Source organism: Phascolarctos cinereus, unplaced genomic scaffold (genome assembly GCF_003287225.1).
Source record: "Phascolarctos cinereus isolate Bilbo 61053 unplaced genomic scaffold, phaCin_HiC Scaffold_2;HRSCAF=192, whole genome shotgun sequence".
NCBI classification, from domain to species: domain Eukaryota; kingdom Metazoa; phylum Chordata; class Mammalia; order Diprotodontia; family Phascolarctidae; genus Phascolarctos; species Phascolarctos cinereus.
In genome coordinates, this window is record NW_027555625.1 from 332,081,303 (window position 1) to 332,098,074 (window position 16,772).

The 16,772-nt window shown below is 50.6% G+C and overlaps 1 protein-coding gene across 3 annotated transcripts in view; it reads right to left on the reverse strand.

The window, feature by feature from the left end:
- The window catches only part of UNC5A (unc-5 netrin receptor A), a 104,136-nt gene that overhangs the window by 23,338 nt on the left and 64,026 nt on the right, over positions 1-16,772 (reverse strand). For 2 of the 3 annotated variants that reach the window (XM_078150303.1, XM_020998647.2), the window contains exons 2-6: positions 10,870-11,091; positions 3,980-4,123; positions 3,411-3,514; positions 2,041-2,221; positions 1,189-1,356 (exon numbers count right to left, since the gene is read on the reverse strand). In XM_078150303.1, coding sequence (XP_078006429.1) covers positions 1,189-1,356; positions 2,041-2,221; positions 3,411-3,514; positions 3,980-4,123; positions 10,870-11,091 — 819 coding nt within the window. The remainder of the gene's footprint in view (positions 1-1,188; positions 1,357-2,040; positions 2,222-3,410; positions 3,515-3,979; positions 4,124-10,869; positions 11,092-16,772) is intronic. The other variant, XM_020998648.1, reaches the window with a different exon arrangement.

A 16,772-nucleotide genomic window follows, 5' to 3' on the forward strand; every position in this document is an offset into this window, starting at 1 on the left:
TGGACAGATCTTTCTTCTGCCACTTCCCCACCTTCTATCTCTTCTGTCTGAAGATATGACTTCTGTGGTCTTGGTGCCAAGGAAACTCCAAAGGATGGCCCCCCAGAGCCATCCCTTCTCATGGAAGAGGTTCAAAGTCAAGAGGAGGATTTAGAATCCCGGCTTGGGAGAAACAGATGTAGCACTGCAGGGTAGGAGCCAAGTCTCCCTCAGCAAATGGAGCCTACCATGCAGATCTGAAAACCTGGGCTCCCCCTGTATCCAGTACTGCTCTTGGGGACAAGCTAACTCAGATGTTCATTCATACCCTGGTGCTATGGAGGGCCAAAGTGGAACCCAGGAGAAGGAAGCACTAATGGGGGGATTCTAGACACTGTAACAAGACCTGAATTCCTCTAGTCCAGCAAATATCATCTTTATGCTATCACCACTATTTAGCCCCTACCAAAGGCTTCCAGTGATAGGAAATTCTTTACTTACTAAGGTAGAGTCCATTCCAACTTCTGGACACCACTAATGGCTAAGGAATTTTCCTTTTCAGTTTATATTTCTCAACTTTTCCCTACAGTTTCTAATTGTGCCCTCAGAACAAATGTGAGCCCTCTTCTCCAAGACAGCACTTCAGATTTTTACTAATAACCATCATATAGTGCTTTGAGGCTTGCAAAATGCTTTTCAAATATTACTTCACTTTATCATCACAAAAATCCTGGGAAGTAGGGGATATAATTATTCTCATTTTACAAATGAGGAAACTGAGGCATACAGGTCAAGTGACTTGCCCAGGGACACACGGCTAGTTAAGTGACTGAGGCGAGATCTGAACTAGGGTCTTTTTGACGCCAGGCCCAGCGCTCTATCCAGTGCACACTCAGCTGCCTTTATCACATACCCCAGAAATCCTGAGTCTTCTCTTTTCCAAGCTAAACATGTCCAGCTCCTTAAATCAGTCTCTGCGTGGCATGTTCTCCAGTCCCCTCGCTATGCTGGTTAATGTCCTTTTTTAAAGCACAGTGTCCAGAACCGCACACACTCCTTCCCGGTGGGGACAAGGACATCAGCCCCACCACCCTGAGCTAAAATGGTCTCTGGCCCACCTGCCTGGCCTGAATGGTGGGACTAGTGTGATGGAGGCGGCTGAGTGACCGATGCAGGGTGGCCATGGCGGTGGAGGCGAGGGGCCAGTACCTGGGCACAGGGTGGCACAGGCGGTTTTCTGGCCGCTCTGGCCCTCACAGAAGGAGCCCCCGTTGAGAGGTGCCGGGTTGGTACAGCTCCGGCTGCGTTTCTGCCAGCCTCGCCCACAGGTGGCACTGCAGGCTGACCACTCCGTCCAGGTCGACCACCCACCGTTCACTGGTGTGGGACAGAGAAGGGACCAAGATCAGCGAGGCCCGAGGCTCAGCATGGAGCACCTCCCTAGGGTGGGCTTAGGGGTCAGGGACTCTGCAGAGGCAGTGTCCTCAGCTGTGACCGGCCCCTGTGCATTCCTAGCTGCAAAAGGAGGTGCCCCAAGGCAGAGCAGAGGGAGGAGGTGAGGGCAGTGGGGAGGCGGGACAGCTAGACCGTGGCCGGCTTCCACACAGGACCCTATCTCCTGGGTATCCTCCTCTGGCAGCCACTTGCAACGACACCCAAACAGAGAAAGTAGTGTGCTCCATCCCAGAGATCAGCCCAGATCTGGTGTCCTCTAGGAGAAACATTTCCCCACACCTCATGCTGTCTGCCAAGGTATATCAGCACCCCCTGGCCCTGGGCTCTTCCCTTCCTGTACGCATGCTTCCTTGCAATATCCTTTTGCAGACCTCTTTCCTCCTGCATTCATGCCCCTGCCTGGTCATCCATCTCCCACAGCACCACCAGGCAACGTGCCCCCATTCCCATGGCACCCCCTTGGATCACAGCACCTACGGTCATGGGTCTTTCTCAGACCAGAGCACCTATGGCCCTTCTCCAAGCACACAGCTCTATGTACCCTCCGTCCAGTCATGGCCGAGGCCACTGAGAGACCACAGAAGAAGGGGGAGGTTGGTGGCTCACCATAGACAGTGACAGCAGCGGAGGAGCTTCGGCGGCGGGCCACGAGGTTCTTGGCCACACAGGTATAGTTGGCAGTGTCGGCCAGGCGGGCCTGTCGCACCACCAGGCTGTGTTCCCGTGTCACATAGACATTGGGATCCAGGGACGGGTCAACTAGGTCCTCGTTTCGGAGCCATTCCACCTGGGAGGACAGGGAGATGCTAGCAGATTTGTCTATACGGGCTCTGCCTAGAAGGGCTCTACCGGGGGGACTGCCTGATGTCTGTCTACGTTGTTCCTTATCTACACGGTTCCTTCCTAGAGGGGCAGAGGGGTGTGAGCTCTGCCTACATGGGTCTGGCCCAAAGAAGACTGTGATACACAGAAAGGAGGCAGAGTAGCCAACGTGGGGAAACTCCCGAGCTCTTAGATTTGATGAGCAGCAAATGTGTTCTGGAACAGGCATCCTGGGGTGTTGCTCAAGCCGGGCCTTTGGGCACGAGATGGTGGGGGTGGATGGGGGTAGAGATGAGAACCATGATGCCCTGGGGGCTCAGGTCTAGGCTGACCTTGTCTCAGCCTGGGGGATACAGACCAGACTGGACTTTGTAGAATCACCGAATATCAGAGCCAGCAGACCCTTCAGGGCTCATCCACACACCCCCCTCTTACTGAACAGTGAGGAAACTGAGATCAAGAAAGGTTACTCTCTGCAGCTTTCCCAGGGTCACAAAAATAGTAAATAATATAGCCAGAATTTGAATCCAGGTCCTTTTATTACTAACATAAGGCTCTTTGTACTACACCTCACTGTTGTGAGCACTGCATAAGTGTTATCTATGGGACTGTCACATGGGATATTGGACCTCCACAAAAAACCCATCAACCAAAAAACAGCACTGGTCTGTTGAGGGGGAGTAAGCACATGTTGAATGGGCCTGGGCTTACCTTCCCTGGAGACCCCCTTCCCACATGGCCCCATAGCTTGAGACTATGGTGCCCCCCAACCCACCAGCAGACGGGCTGCATGGCAGACCCCTCACAGCGAGGCTGGGCTGGACTGCCTTTACTGTCATTCAAGGCCCTTACCTTATTTGGATTATAGGCTCAGAGGAGTTTGCAGGGGCCTCAGACACCATCTGGTAACCAGACTCTAGTCCAAGCGGGTCATTTTTACAGGAAAGGAGGCCCAGAGAACAGAAATGCCTTGCCTGCCCAGAGTTATACCCTGAGCTGACTGAATACCCTGGTACTCCGAGGGATCAGCTGGTGTGTGGGACTGGGGGGTCCAGAGGAATAGGAAGAAGGCTGAGCATGCTGACTCCAAAGTGGGCTGTGAGCTGGGCCCCTTTGCCCCTACCCTGCCCCATAGACCCAGGCCTGCCTCTTACCTCAGCAGGAGGGATGCCCTCAGGTGGGCGGCAGGGTAGGACAATGCCCTGCTCCAAGGACACTTCCTTGGCCAGAGGCTCCTGTTCAAAGTTCTTGCGCAAATCTAGGAGAAGAAATGAGATGGTTGAGGGCTTCCTGGGCCTGGCACAGACCCTGCCAGGCACTAAGAGAAGGACTTTTTCCTGGGCACTGGAGCAGAATCCAGACTCAGGGGCATGTGGACTCTGCAGGATGGCAGGGGATGGGCTTCGAGGCGAGCAGGTAAGAGAGATTCCACAGTCACAGAAAGAGGCTTGCTCCAAAGCCTGGAAATGTGGAGTCAGCCAGTGGTCTTTTCTCTGGCTAGACCGCGGCCCGGGAGAGGGAGGCCCCAGGGGCACCTGTCTACAGAAGGCTCACTTGACTCTGCCTCCCCATCCAGAGAAGTCCATTCTGGCCCTATCTCCATCCAGGGAAGGACCCTCCAATCCTACCCCATCTCTCTGCTCAAGGAAGGTCCTGTAATCCCACTTCCCTGTCTAGGATGGGTTCATGGCCCCCACTTCCCAGTCACCCCCATGGTGCTCACAGGCAATGCGCACATAGGCCTTCTGGCTCTTGGTAGTGCCTGAAGAACTCCAGGCTACACACTGGCACCAATACTCCTCCAGACCAAAGACTTTTTCCACCTGTTGTCTGGAGATGTTGATGCGGACCTCCATCATCGGCAGCCCTGGATGTGGAGGAAAAGGACTGTGAGGGCTGTGGGATGGAGCTGTTATCCAGAGGACTGCGGGGGGCTCCCACTGACTTGGGGGGAGGTACACGGATCTCAGTCCCAAAGGCCACCAGCATCTAGGCTGCCTGAATGGGGAACCCAGGAACTCATGTCTGGCCAAGAGGTTTGTGGTAGAAGGGAGGGCCATGACTGTAGGCTGTATTGGAGCTTGGGGTCATGTTAAAGTTGTAACAGACCTGAAAACATGGAACATCGTGACTCAAAGAGACCTTAGAACACTGAAGAGGGATCTTCCAAGCTGGAAGGGGTCTTGGAGATCATGTAGTCTAACATTCCTACCTCCACCCAATTCTGTTTTACAGATCCAGAAACTGAGGCTCAGAAAGGTTAAATGCCAAGGCCTGACACAGAAGCATGTGCTGGGGACAGGGTCAAGTGAGTATAGCCTGACTTGACTGCTTAAACCTGGGGCCACATCAGAACTCTATTGGCAGTAGGCAGAAAGAGTGAGTGTGTGTGTGTGTGTGTGTGTGTATGTGTGAGTGTGTGTGTGTGTGTGTGACTACTTCATCTGCTTGAGGGCTAGAGGCATGGGGTCCACTGACATCAGAGGCAGCACCAGCTAAGTCACAGGCTTAATTCCACTGCATGATGGCACTGTATGTGGGACTAGAGATACCAGTGATAGGCAGAAGTAGCCCAGTGGTTTGGATGCCAAAGCTTTATCTCTGGTCTTCAGGCAATCATCTCCCTCCCCATACCGCACTGTGGACATGGCCCTCCAACGGTCCAGAGGGGCCGAGCTTTTCCAACTTCACTTCCCAGTCATTCATCTGTCCTTCTGGCCACCAGAAGGACAGGGGAAAAAACAGAATGACATGTGAGGTTCTGGGTGGGGGAAGTCTTTATGACAAGACATCAGGGAAAGTTTCCTGGAGGAAGTGGTATTTGAGCTGGACTTCAAAGGACACTCAGGAATTCAGGCAGTGAATATCCCTGTCAGCCACTGGTCTGTCCCTTTGGCCATCTCTCTGTCCTGCTCAATGGCTACTATTCTGTTCCTTTGGCCTCTTTGATGTCCCTCCAGTCCCCCCCACCTTCTCCTCCCATCTGTCTGTCCCTCCCAACACCTGTGTGTCTGGCCACCAAAAGCAGGGTGCCCAGGAGAGCAAAAACTGTTTGTTTCCAATTTCTCCTCCTCCTGACCCCAATTTCCCTCGGGTCACTGGCTTATCAGAAAGAGAGAACGAGGCAGGGATGGGAATGTGTTTCTATTGTTAACAGAGAAATTCAATTAGGGCTGCAGTGCAGGGAGTCAGGTCTGAGCCCAGAGGAAGAAGCCAAACTTAGCTCAGCTGGTTTAGATCGGGGTGGTTGGAGGTGTGTAGGGGCCATCCTTTTAATTTGCTAACTTGACCTTCCAATGCCACCTGTTTTTGCCTCCTGGCCCCCCCACAAAGAACTAACAGCCCCTCTCTACCCCTGATCCCGGATCCCATTTTTACAGTTAGCATGGCACAGTTAAAACAACCCCAGATGAGGAGTTAGGAGGCCATGTTTGAGTCCTGAGTGCGAGTCCCTGGTCCAATTTCCTGCTCTGATACTCCCTAGCTGTGTGACCTTGGACAAGTAAGTCACTTTACCTCTTTGATATTCCATTATAAGATGAGTGAGTTGGATTAGGGCCTCTCAGCTCTGATACCTCCATGTTCTCAGGAACCTTCCACCTCTGCCTTCTAGGCCTTTAGGCCCTCCCTGGGCCCTGGCTGTCTCATCAGTCAAACGGGGATAATCACACCTGCCTGGCTGGACCAGATCCCTCTTGAGGTCCCTTCTAGGCTGACACGCGGATCCTGCAATCATAACCCTGGCTAACTTGTTGTTTTTTGCAATAGTGAAGAAACTCTTTTCTACCCGTGTCAAGTCTTGCAGCATTTCCTGGGAGCACTGAGAGACTGCCCAAGGTCACTCCACTAGTATGTGTCAAGAGACCTAAAGGCCACCTCTCTACCGGCCTTGCTAAGATGTTGACTGGACCCTCCTTGGGCTACTTCTTATCTCTACTGCCTAATTTACTCTTCTTTGCAACATCTTTTGTATCTATCCCATTTTGGTATTTCCATGGCCTCTCAAAAGGTCTTCACACCTTCACTCCCTATAATTCATTCTTCATATCACTGACAGACTAATCTTCCTCAGATTCAGATTTGATTACGTCATTTCTCTACTCAAAAGTCCTCAATGACTCCCTGTATACTGAGTCGAAGTGAAACCCTTGATTGGCATTCAAGGCCCACCACATTTTGGCACTGCCTCATCTTTCCTGCCTTATCTTGTATTCCTCCCTTCTATAAATTCTGTATTTCAGCCAAGTCAGCTTACTCTTTATCAGCCAAACTTATCCTGTGTTCTCCTTGGCTTTCAATGCTTTTTCTCACACCGTTCTCAATACCTGGAACTGTCCACACTCTTCCTCCTCCTCCTCACTGCTGTAATTTCTACTTGTCATTTAAAGTCCAGCTCAAATACCACTTCCTCCGGAAGCCTTCCCTGATATCTTGTCATAAAGACTTTTCCCCACCCAGAACGTCACTCTGTTTTGCTCCTTTCTAAAAACACAGCTGTCATGAAACACTGCATACTGGGGTTACCTGTTCTGCCCTCTTATCCCCTCATTAGACAAGACCATGCACTAAGCTTTGAACTGAACTAAACAGGCAGTGACCATGTGGAACCCCTACTAATTTTCATTCCACCTGGTCTTAGCTGTGGCCTGACTCCCTTAGTCTTCCTTAATCTAAATCTTTTTTCTTGGTGAGCCTGAAAAGGGAAGCACAGACTGGGATCTGCCCCATCTAATGGGAAATGATTCCCCCCTTTCCTGTACTCAGTTTTCTCCCACTCTGCTCTTTTCCTTTCCTTTCTTCTTGCTTCCCTTCTTCTTCCCCCTTTTCCCTTCCCCTCTCCTCCCTTCATTTCTCCTTTCTTCTCCTCTTCTCCCATACCTTGTCTTCTCTTGTCTTCTCTTCCCTTCTCTCCTCCCCACTTCTCTCTTCTCCTCTTGAGCTCTGGTCTCAATGTGGCCTGGTTATCTTTGTTCAGTTCTCCAGCCCCAGACAGGTCCTTCACCCAATATAGCATAATACAAATATGTGCCCTTAATAAAAAGACTGGGCAAAGAAAGCAATGTGGGTGGTTTGGGGATAGATCAGACCTGGACTGCCTTGGAGTCACTGTGCAGGGCTGGGCTTAGCTCTGCCAACAGCACCAGGCCTCCTCCCCTCTCCTGTGCTTTCTTTTCCTTTTCAAAGCCTGGGTTCTGTCCCTCCCAAGCTCCAAAGGCCCACTGCAGAAATCATAGACAATTGGGGGCAGTGGAAGCTGCAGCTGCAGAGGACAGGTGTGTGTATGTGAGCAGATGTAACCTTGGCTGGCCCAGACCCTTTCTGGGGATGCAGCAATTAAGATGTTCTGTGTATGAGAGAGAGGAGAGAAGAGGAGAGGAGAAGGGAGGGGAGGGGAGGGGGAAAGAGAGAGTAGAGAGGGAAAAAGAAGGAGGAAGGAGAAAGAGATGGAGAGAGGTGAACAGAGAGATGGATAAAGAGAGAGGGGAGGAAAGGGGAAGGAGGGAGGAAGAGAGAGGGGCCTGATAGTATTGGCCTATGTAGAGATCAGTACAAGCAGTTTGTTGACTAAGTCCCTAGGATGACCTTAGTGGCTATACTTTCACCCTCTCATAAATCTGGTTCTAATAACCAATCAGTTTGTTTAACAAATAATAAATTATGCTTTCTAAGACCATGCTTAAAATGCTTAGGTCAGCAAATATGGGTCTTTTATGGAGTCAGAGTTTCTGCTCTAATGTTTATCATAATTATCCCCACCTTTTTTTCTCTCTCAGACCTGGTAAAACCATTGCACCAACCCTCCCCTCTCTCCAAGCCCTGGGGTAGGAGGAGAAGGGTAAGAATAAAAGTAGCCTTTTCCCACCTTATGATTGCCAAGGGGTGGCTGCTGCTGCTGCTGCTGCTGGTGGTGGTGGGGGCCCTTGTTCCCAAGCAAAGATCCCTCCCATCTTCCCAAACAAAGCTCTCTAATGGGCCTGGCCCCTTTAGTGTGTAGGTCTATGAGAGGCAGGGTGATGTCATCCCTGGCCTGCCACTACCTTCTGTGACCTTTCCCCTTTCTGGCCTCCACTCTAGCCATCTGTTAGGTGGGGATAAGCCCTGTACTGGCTGCCTCACTGGGCTGCTGCAAGGAAAGCACTGTGTAAACCTCATGCACTACAGCAAGAGTAATTATATTATTATAATTAAATACATAACAAGAACATAAATACATATTATTATTAATAATGAGCAAGGGCCGCTGTCTCTCCAGCTCCCCCACCCCACAAATTAAATTCTGGTTAGCTTTAAGAGGACAGAAGAAAATCTAAGAACTAGGGTTGCCAGGTTCCTTAGAGGTCACTGGGTCCAAACTGAGACCACATTTTTGTCTTTGTATGCTTAGCACCCAGCACAGTGCCTGGCACCAAGGCCAGGGCTCATGAAAGGGCCCACTACAATAAATGTTGAGAGAGAGAGAGAGAGAGAGAAAGAGAGAGAGAGAGAGAGAGAGAGAGAGAGAGAGAGAGAGAGAGAGAGAGAGAGAGAGAAAGAGAGACAGAGACAGAGAGACAGAGAGACAGAGACAGAGAGGGAGAGAGAGAGATGGGAGAGGTAGAGAGAAGAGAGACAGAGGGAGGGAAAGTGATGGAGAAAAGAGAGATAGAAGACAGACAGAAGCGGAGAGGGAGAGGAAAGAGATAAAGAGAGAAAGAGGGAGGGAGAGAGAGAGACAAAGGACACAGAGACAAAGAGAGATAGTGAGCATGCAGGCTGTTTCCAAGGGCAGGCTAGAATAAATGAAGCGGTCTTAGGGCCAACAATTCCATGGGACAGCAATTCCCAGGTCCTGCCATGGTCCCAACAGCGCAAAACATGGTGCAGGGCAGGCTCCCTGTTGGGGAGCGAGTCACAGCATTTTGGGACTGATGGCGTAGAGGACACTGAACACAAGAGCTAGCAGGAAGCCAACAGAACATAACACTGACACAGCCTATTTGAGTAGGAAGGGAGCTTAGAACTTGGAACATGGAATGTCAAAGCTGAGAGGGCCCTGAAAGATGACCGGGTCCAACAGGAGGAGACCTGATGTGGGAGTGGGGAGAGGCAGCCACCCGCCTAAGGTCACCTGAGATCACTGGATGAGTTAGCTAAAAGCTTTCGATGAGGACCAGAGGAATTAGCGGCTGCTCCAGAACATTCTCTCACAGAAAGGGCTGGGCCAGGAGTGGGGGCGGGCAGAGAGGACGGTTGGGGTCTGTGGTGACTGGGCCCATTTTCTGCCCTTGAAGGTCATCTTCTCTGTCAGTTTGTTACTGATGGGAGCAGGTAAGTGTTGTGGAAGGTCCTGAGTAAGGCGGGGAGCTATTGTATTCTTCCCTAGATTCCTGAGATAAAGTCTATGAGAGGCCCCCTCCAGAACTCCTGATGACCTAGATTTAAACTTTGAATGGAACTCCAAGGTTATCTAAGACAACCCTCTCATTTTACAGATGAGGAAACTGAGGCCCAAGGAGGATAAGGGTTTTGCCCAAGGTCACCCAGCTACTAAGTGTCAGAGGCAGGATTTGAATCCAGGACCTTTGACCCCAAGCGAATGCTGTTTCTGTACTATTGCTCTCAGTGGATTCTGGTCCCATTGTGTGCCCAGTGCCCCATGCAACTGGGCCAGCTGAGAGGTTCTTTCCAGCTCTGGATCTGCAATCCTAGGTTCCTTTTCCATTTAAGTTCCTGAGCTCTTCACCCCAGTGCCCCAACTCATGGGCCAAGTGACTCACTGTGGGGAGTTAGGGGCAGGTTCTTATGTGAGATTTTCCCCTGGGGAGCACAGGGCTCTGCAAGCTGGGGCCACTTCAGGAAGGGCCCATGGGCTTGGAGGGTCCTGGCCTTCCCGGTATTGCAGCAGGAAGCTGTGCTTGTGACCCTGTCCCAGGAGCCGGATGGCCTGGAGCTGAATCCCGGCTCTACTGTTTCCTAAAGGTGTGACAGGGGGCAAGACCCTTCTTTTCTCCAGGCCTCAGTTTCTTAACATGCAAAATGAGAGGAATGAACCAGATGACCTGACATGGTCCAGGTCAGAAGGGCAGAAAGAAGGAGGCACAGACTGGTATTCAAGGAGACCTTGATTCTATTCTTGGCTAATTTCCTAGGTGATTGGGGACAAGCTAAGTCCCCTCTGTGTGCCTCAGTTTCCTCACCAGTAAATAAAGGGAGTCAGACTAGATAGACTTTAAGCCCCTTCCAGCTGGGACACTTAAGTGTTTCTGTGATTGCTTTTATACTGAGCCAAAATCCAGCTCTCAGTAATTTCTACCCATTGGTTACTGGTTCAAGTCTTTAGAAAAAGTTGCCTCGGCCCCGGAACCCCATTCTACACTGAACACCATCAGAGACTAGTATCCCTGCTTCCTCAGCCCTTCCCATCCTTGCTCTCCACCCATCCCTGCCTCCTTCCTCTCTCTTTTCCTCCCTCCATCCCTGCCCCTTTCCTCTCCTCTAATCCCTACCCCTTTCCCCTCCCTCCATCCCTCTCCCCCATCTCTGCCCCCTTTCCCCTCCCTCCATCCCTGTTCCCTTCCCCTCTCCCAATCTCTGCCCCCTTCCCTTCCCCCCCTGCCCCCAGCCCAGCCTTACCACTGCCCTTCTCGGTGCTGTGCTCTGTTATGTGGTCCCCCTGGTGAACCCACTCCCCATTGCACTTGAAGTAGATCTGGGTGGCAGGGCTGGCCTTGCACGTGAGTGTCACTGGCTTGTTCTTGACAATGTAGACATCCTCAGGCTCCACCAGGAAATGGGGCAAGAGGTCAGGGTTGGCGCCAGGCACTGGGTTGGCCACGGTGGCACTCTGCTGGGCACCTGGGATGGCAAAGGGATGGGATGAGAGGCCCAGAAATGAGCAGAGACACAACAACCTCAGCCATCCTGTCCTAGAGTCTGCCCCCTCAGACAGACCCCAACCCAGTCAGAGTCCTGGTTATAGGATTTAGAGCTGTAAGAGACCAAATGAGGAAGATGAGATCTAGAGAGAAATGACTTGCCCTAGGTTACAGAACAAGGAAGTGACTGAGATGGGAGACCAGGTTTAAAATAAAGCTTTACTAAACCACATCAAGGAGAAAAGTCACAAGAGAAAGAGTACTAGGAGTGGCACAGTCGAGATCACAAAGGCAGTTCTCTTGCTTAACCCTCACTTTGCTGGTGGAACCAGACATGGAACTCCCCACACCCCCATCTCCCTTTAACATCTACATGGCTTCACTGGCCCCTCCCACACAAAAGGTAAATCACAGCTATTAAATTGCATGGAGTCTTTGGTCTCATCTCTACAACATCCCAAAGGAATGGTCACCCAGCTTCTGCTGGAATCCCTGGTGATGGGGACTGGTGCTCCCCAACCCACCACCTACCAGGACAGATCATTCTACCCTCCGACAGTTTTGATTTGGAGAGAATTCCTAGCTCTGTTATGGAATTGTTTTTTATACTGGGCTGAAATCAGTTCCCCTCCCCTCCCCCAGCATACAAACTGCTGCCTCCAGTTCTGTCCTCTGAGGCCAGGCAGAACCAAATTAATCCCTCTTCCACTTGAGGCATTTATCATATCCTCCCCAAGTCTCCTCTCGTCTGGGCAATAGATTGCTTATTCCTTCAAATGATCCTCATGCATCCCAGTTCTGGTTACCTTTCTCTCAATGTGCTCGTTTGTCAGTGGCCCCTCTAAAATGTGTGGCCCCCACCCGGACACCATCCCCCAGTGCGTGTGGCCCCCACCCGGACACCATTCCCCCAGTGCGTGTGGCCCCCACCCGGACACCATCTTCCAGTGTAAGTCTGATCAGCCCAGAGGACCAAGGAGAGAAGCATGGAGGGACCACTGTCTATCAAGGGGTCAGGGAAACATCTTCTTACCTCCTTCCTAGCACCAGGTACTGCTAAGCCTGGAGGACAAAACGGCAGAAAGACAACAGCAGAGAAAGCTAGGTTCTGACCCTCAGGGCTCTAGGCTGACCTTTTTGCTTTCCCTAAAAACTCAAGCTGAAAATGCCTTCCAATACTGGTAGTACACACTGTAACTGGGAGGCAGTGTGGTGTAATGGGAAGAGCACTGAATCTAGAGTCAGAGGTGGCTGTTATTTAGTTGAACAATCATGTCCCCATCACTCTTTGTGATCCTATTTAGGCTTTTCTTGACAGAGATGCTGGAGTGGTTTGCCATTTCCTTCTCCAACTCATTTTACAAACAAGGAAATTGAGGCAAACAGGGTTAAGTGACTTGCTCAGGGTCACACAGGTAGTAAGTGTCTGAGGCCAGATTTGAATTCAGGTCCTCCTGACTCTAAGGCTAAACTCCATCCACTGTACCACCTACCTGCCCCTTGGAGTCAGAGGACCTGGGTTCAAATCTGGCCTCTGCCAATTACTTTGTATGTGAGCTTCGGTGTTACTCAACCTCTGCAGCCTTCAGTTCCCTCATCTGTAAAATGAGGGGATTGTATCCGATGGCATCTAAAATGCCTTCTGGTTCAAAATCTCCGATGCTAGGAGCTCTTGAAGTCTCAGTGTCCTTATCTGTAAAATTCACTATCTACCTCTTAGGGCTGTTGTGAGGAAAAAGAATGTGCCCAAACGCTTTAGAGTTGGCAATAACCCTGTCTCTGGAAAGCACTGGGGAGGCAGGGGTGGTGGTGGGTACTCCATGGCAGGGGTGGGGAACATGTGGTCCTCTAGGTCCTCGAGTGGGGTCTTTTGACTGAGCCCAAGTTTTACAGAACAAATCCTTTCATGAAGGGGATTTGTTCTGTGAAGTTTGGATTCAGTCAAAGGGTCACACTCAAGGACCTGGAGGGCCACATGTTCCCCACCCCTGCAAGGGTTTAGAGGTAGCTTTAAACCAGGGTCAGAAGGACTTAGAATCAAGGACTAAGAGCAGGCTGGATGGGAGGGGCACAGGCCATCCCAGCTCCCCCATCTTGTACCACTTACAAAAGGTTTACAAAGTACTTTCCTCACAAGAGTACAAGTATGTTAGCCCTGAGACTCAGAGGACTTTCCTAGCACCACACAGCCTCTCTGGGCTGGGGCTCAAACCTAGGGTTGCCGACTTTTAAGACCAGTCATTTCTACATCATAATATGGCTGGAAGAGGCCTTAAAGTGTACTTTGCACAACGTATCTTCTTCCTCCTGTCCCCTTTACAGACTCCCTGAGAGGCAGACACACAGCTTTCTCTTAAATGCTTCAATGACCCAGAGATTCATGCTCCTTCACAATGGCCTCCACAAGGCCATTCTTGGCTGACCCGGATGGCAGCAAACATATGTGACATCATCACTTTTGCTTTCTACTTATACTGACCCCTTCTTTACTTTCTGGTCTCTCTCCCCTTTTCTCTGAGTCTTACAAAACCACTAAATTTGAGGGAGGAAGAGGAGGAGGAGAAGGAGAAAGCAGGGTTCAGCTACTGGAAATCTCTCCCAGAACTCTCCATGAACAATCCCAGAAGCCTTTACATATGATCCTCCCAGGAGTCATCTGGTAGATGCTGGGATAGTTGTACATGGCAGGGCAGGGCTACAATGAGAACTGGGTGGGACCCCCTAAAGCATCTTACTCAACATGTAGCTGAACAAGAGCCCCTTCTAATGTCATTCCTGACAACGGGTCATCTGGCTTCTACTTGAACCCTTCTGATGAGAGGGAACCTGTAACCTCTGGGGCCAAGCAGGGCAGATCTAATCTCTTGTCTGTACCACGGCCCTTCAAATACTTGAAGACAGCTCCCATGTCCCTCTGGAGCCTTTTCTTCTCTTCATGCCAAAGAACTCCTCCCTCATCTCTTTCCCCTTTTGTCTCTCTCTCTCTCTCTCTCTCTCCTCTGGGTCTCTCTCCCCTTCATTTGACCTCCCTTTGGCAGTTGGGATCATTCATGCAAATTCCTGAGCATACGGACAGCCAGAGACTAGGGAACAGGCAGCAACTCTGCCTCTTAACCAGGCTTGACACTAGGACAAATCTAAACAGAGGCATTGTTAACCCTGACTCAACCATGTCCTCTAATCTTGACCCAATTTTGGCTTTGATGCATCCATTCAATCGACCCTCCCACCCCATCTCACCCAATTCTAGTTCTGAAACTACGCTCCAAATCCACCCCCAATCTAACCTTCCATCTGCCTTCCAATTGTAGTCTAATGTCTTCTCCAATTCCAACCCAATCTCCAGTCCTCACCTGCCTGCTAACCTGTCCAACCCACCTTGGCTTTTGAACCCTGGCCCAACCTTGTGTTGAATTTCAACCCTGTCCCAATGCCATTTGTGCCCCAATCCTGGCTCTCTTCCCCACTTGGTCCTGACCATGTCCCCATCTAGTCCACTGCTTCTGGATTCAGAAAGACTGGGATCTTGGGGAGTAGTGACGAGACGATTTGGAGGTAGCATCAGGTACTGGTAAGAGCCCTGGACACTGGGAGTTAGGAGGCTCGAATTCTAGCCCTGGCCCTGCCACTAATTCACTGCCTGACTTTGGGCACATCCCTACACCTCTCTCTGCCTCAATCTTTTCGTTTGTAAAATGAGTGGGTGGGATTTCATGATTTCCACAGGTCCCTCCAGCCCTGGAAGCCTGTGACTCTAAGGCAGCAGGGAAGCAGAGGGACTTTGGAAAGGTCTTGATGGCCTGGAAGTGGGGAATAAAACACCAACTCAGTAGAATCTGGGGCATGTTTCTGGCTTTTCACTTCCTGTCTCTCTTCAGTGGCCAGGGAGTGCGAGTGCAGCAAAATGCTTAGCCCTCATTTTCTCTTCCCCCTATTCTCCCCAAACAGGCAGCTCTGCTTTGGCCAGTGGATGCTTCCGGGGTCAGCTCAGCCCTGATTCCTGAGTCTCCTTCCCAAGGACTCCTTCACTCTCTACCCTGCAGCTCCAATGCTTTGGACACCCCAGGAACCTCAAGAACCCACTTCCTGGGCACAAACTGAGACCCAAACTTCCTATTCATATCTCCTTGCCTGGGGCTGGGGTTGCTCGGGAGCAGGGAGGCTGCTAGCCAGAAGTTCTAATACCCTGAGCTAGTCAAGAGCATTCAGGGAGGGAGGCGAAAAGGCTCGAAGGGGCTCAGAGAGACTTGCTTGCATAACTTGAGGTCTATTATGGCTAGTGGACATCCCTGTGCCTGCTCTGAGCCCAGCTGCTCGAGCTCTGTCCACCAGGCACTATAGGGAGAGGGGGATGGGGTACGTACAAGGGCTTCCTAAGCCTTCCTCCCCGGCATCTCTGTCGGCCCATTCATTACCGCACCAAGCATTGCTAGCGTCAGGCGCCCGCTGAACCCGCCACAATCCCTCATGTCTGCATTTAACTGCTAATGAAAAATAAATGTTCCGTGACCAATGAGGGGCACAGCTCACTTCTCTGGGGGCTGCATCACGCAAAGCCACACCATGCTCTCACCCGCCTCCTCCTCTGCCTGCTCTAGCTGGGAGACCCAGCGGACGTTCCCTCCTGGGCAGCCCACACTGCCAAAGGCACCCAGTGACGTCCTACGGCCAGGGTGAGGGGGACTGCCCCTGATGACAGGCATGAGTGCCCCTCCAGGATTCTCACTGCTCTAATCTGTAAAATGGGGCCAATATCCCCTTTTCCTTTCCCTCCCAGGTCTGGTCTGAGGATCAATATCTGAAAAATCTTTCTCACACACAGATCTAGTTATCAGCTCAGAAATCTTTAGTGATTCCTTGTAGTCTATTGAGAAAAATTCAGATTCTTCTGTTTGGCATTCAAGGCCCTTCACAGTCTGATGCCCCCCACCTTTCTAGCTCTATTTCATATTACTCCCATGCATTCTGTACTCCAATTAGAATGGACAGTTCTTTGAGCTCTGAACATGCCCTGGGATTTCTTGTCTTTTCTCCTTCTGTCCTCCTCTACCTGGTGTGTCCTTCCTTCTTCCTCCCCTCTGCCTGGTGAATTCATAACCATCTGTTAAAAGCCCATCTCAGATGCTTCTTCTCCCCTCAGATCTCTGGGGTGTATGTGCCTAGCAATGGGCTGTCTGGATCAAAGGGTGTGGACATTTTAGTCACTTAGGAGAATTCCAAACACCTTCCCAGAACGGTTGGGCCAATTCACAGCTCCACCAACAGAGTCCTTGTCTTTCCACAACACTGACTACTCCAATTTTTTGGTCATCTTTGCCAATTTTTCTGGGTGTGAAGTGAAACCTCTGAGTTGTATGGATTTGAATTTCTCTTTTTTTCAAAAAAAATATTTTTTTATTGATGTCTTTTTCACATCACCAAAATTTCTGCCAGTTAACTCTTCTCTCCCATTTCTGGAGAACCATCCCATGTAACACAACTTCTCTTGTTATTAGAGATTGAATGAAAAAAAATTTATTAAGCATTTATTTAATAAATGCTTATTAGTAAGTATTCATTTATTATGTACTTATCATATGCCAGGTATTATGTTAAGTGCTAGGGGTACAAATACAAACAAGTAAGAATCCCTGCTCTCAAGGGAGATTACATTCTAATGGA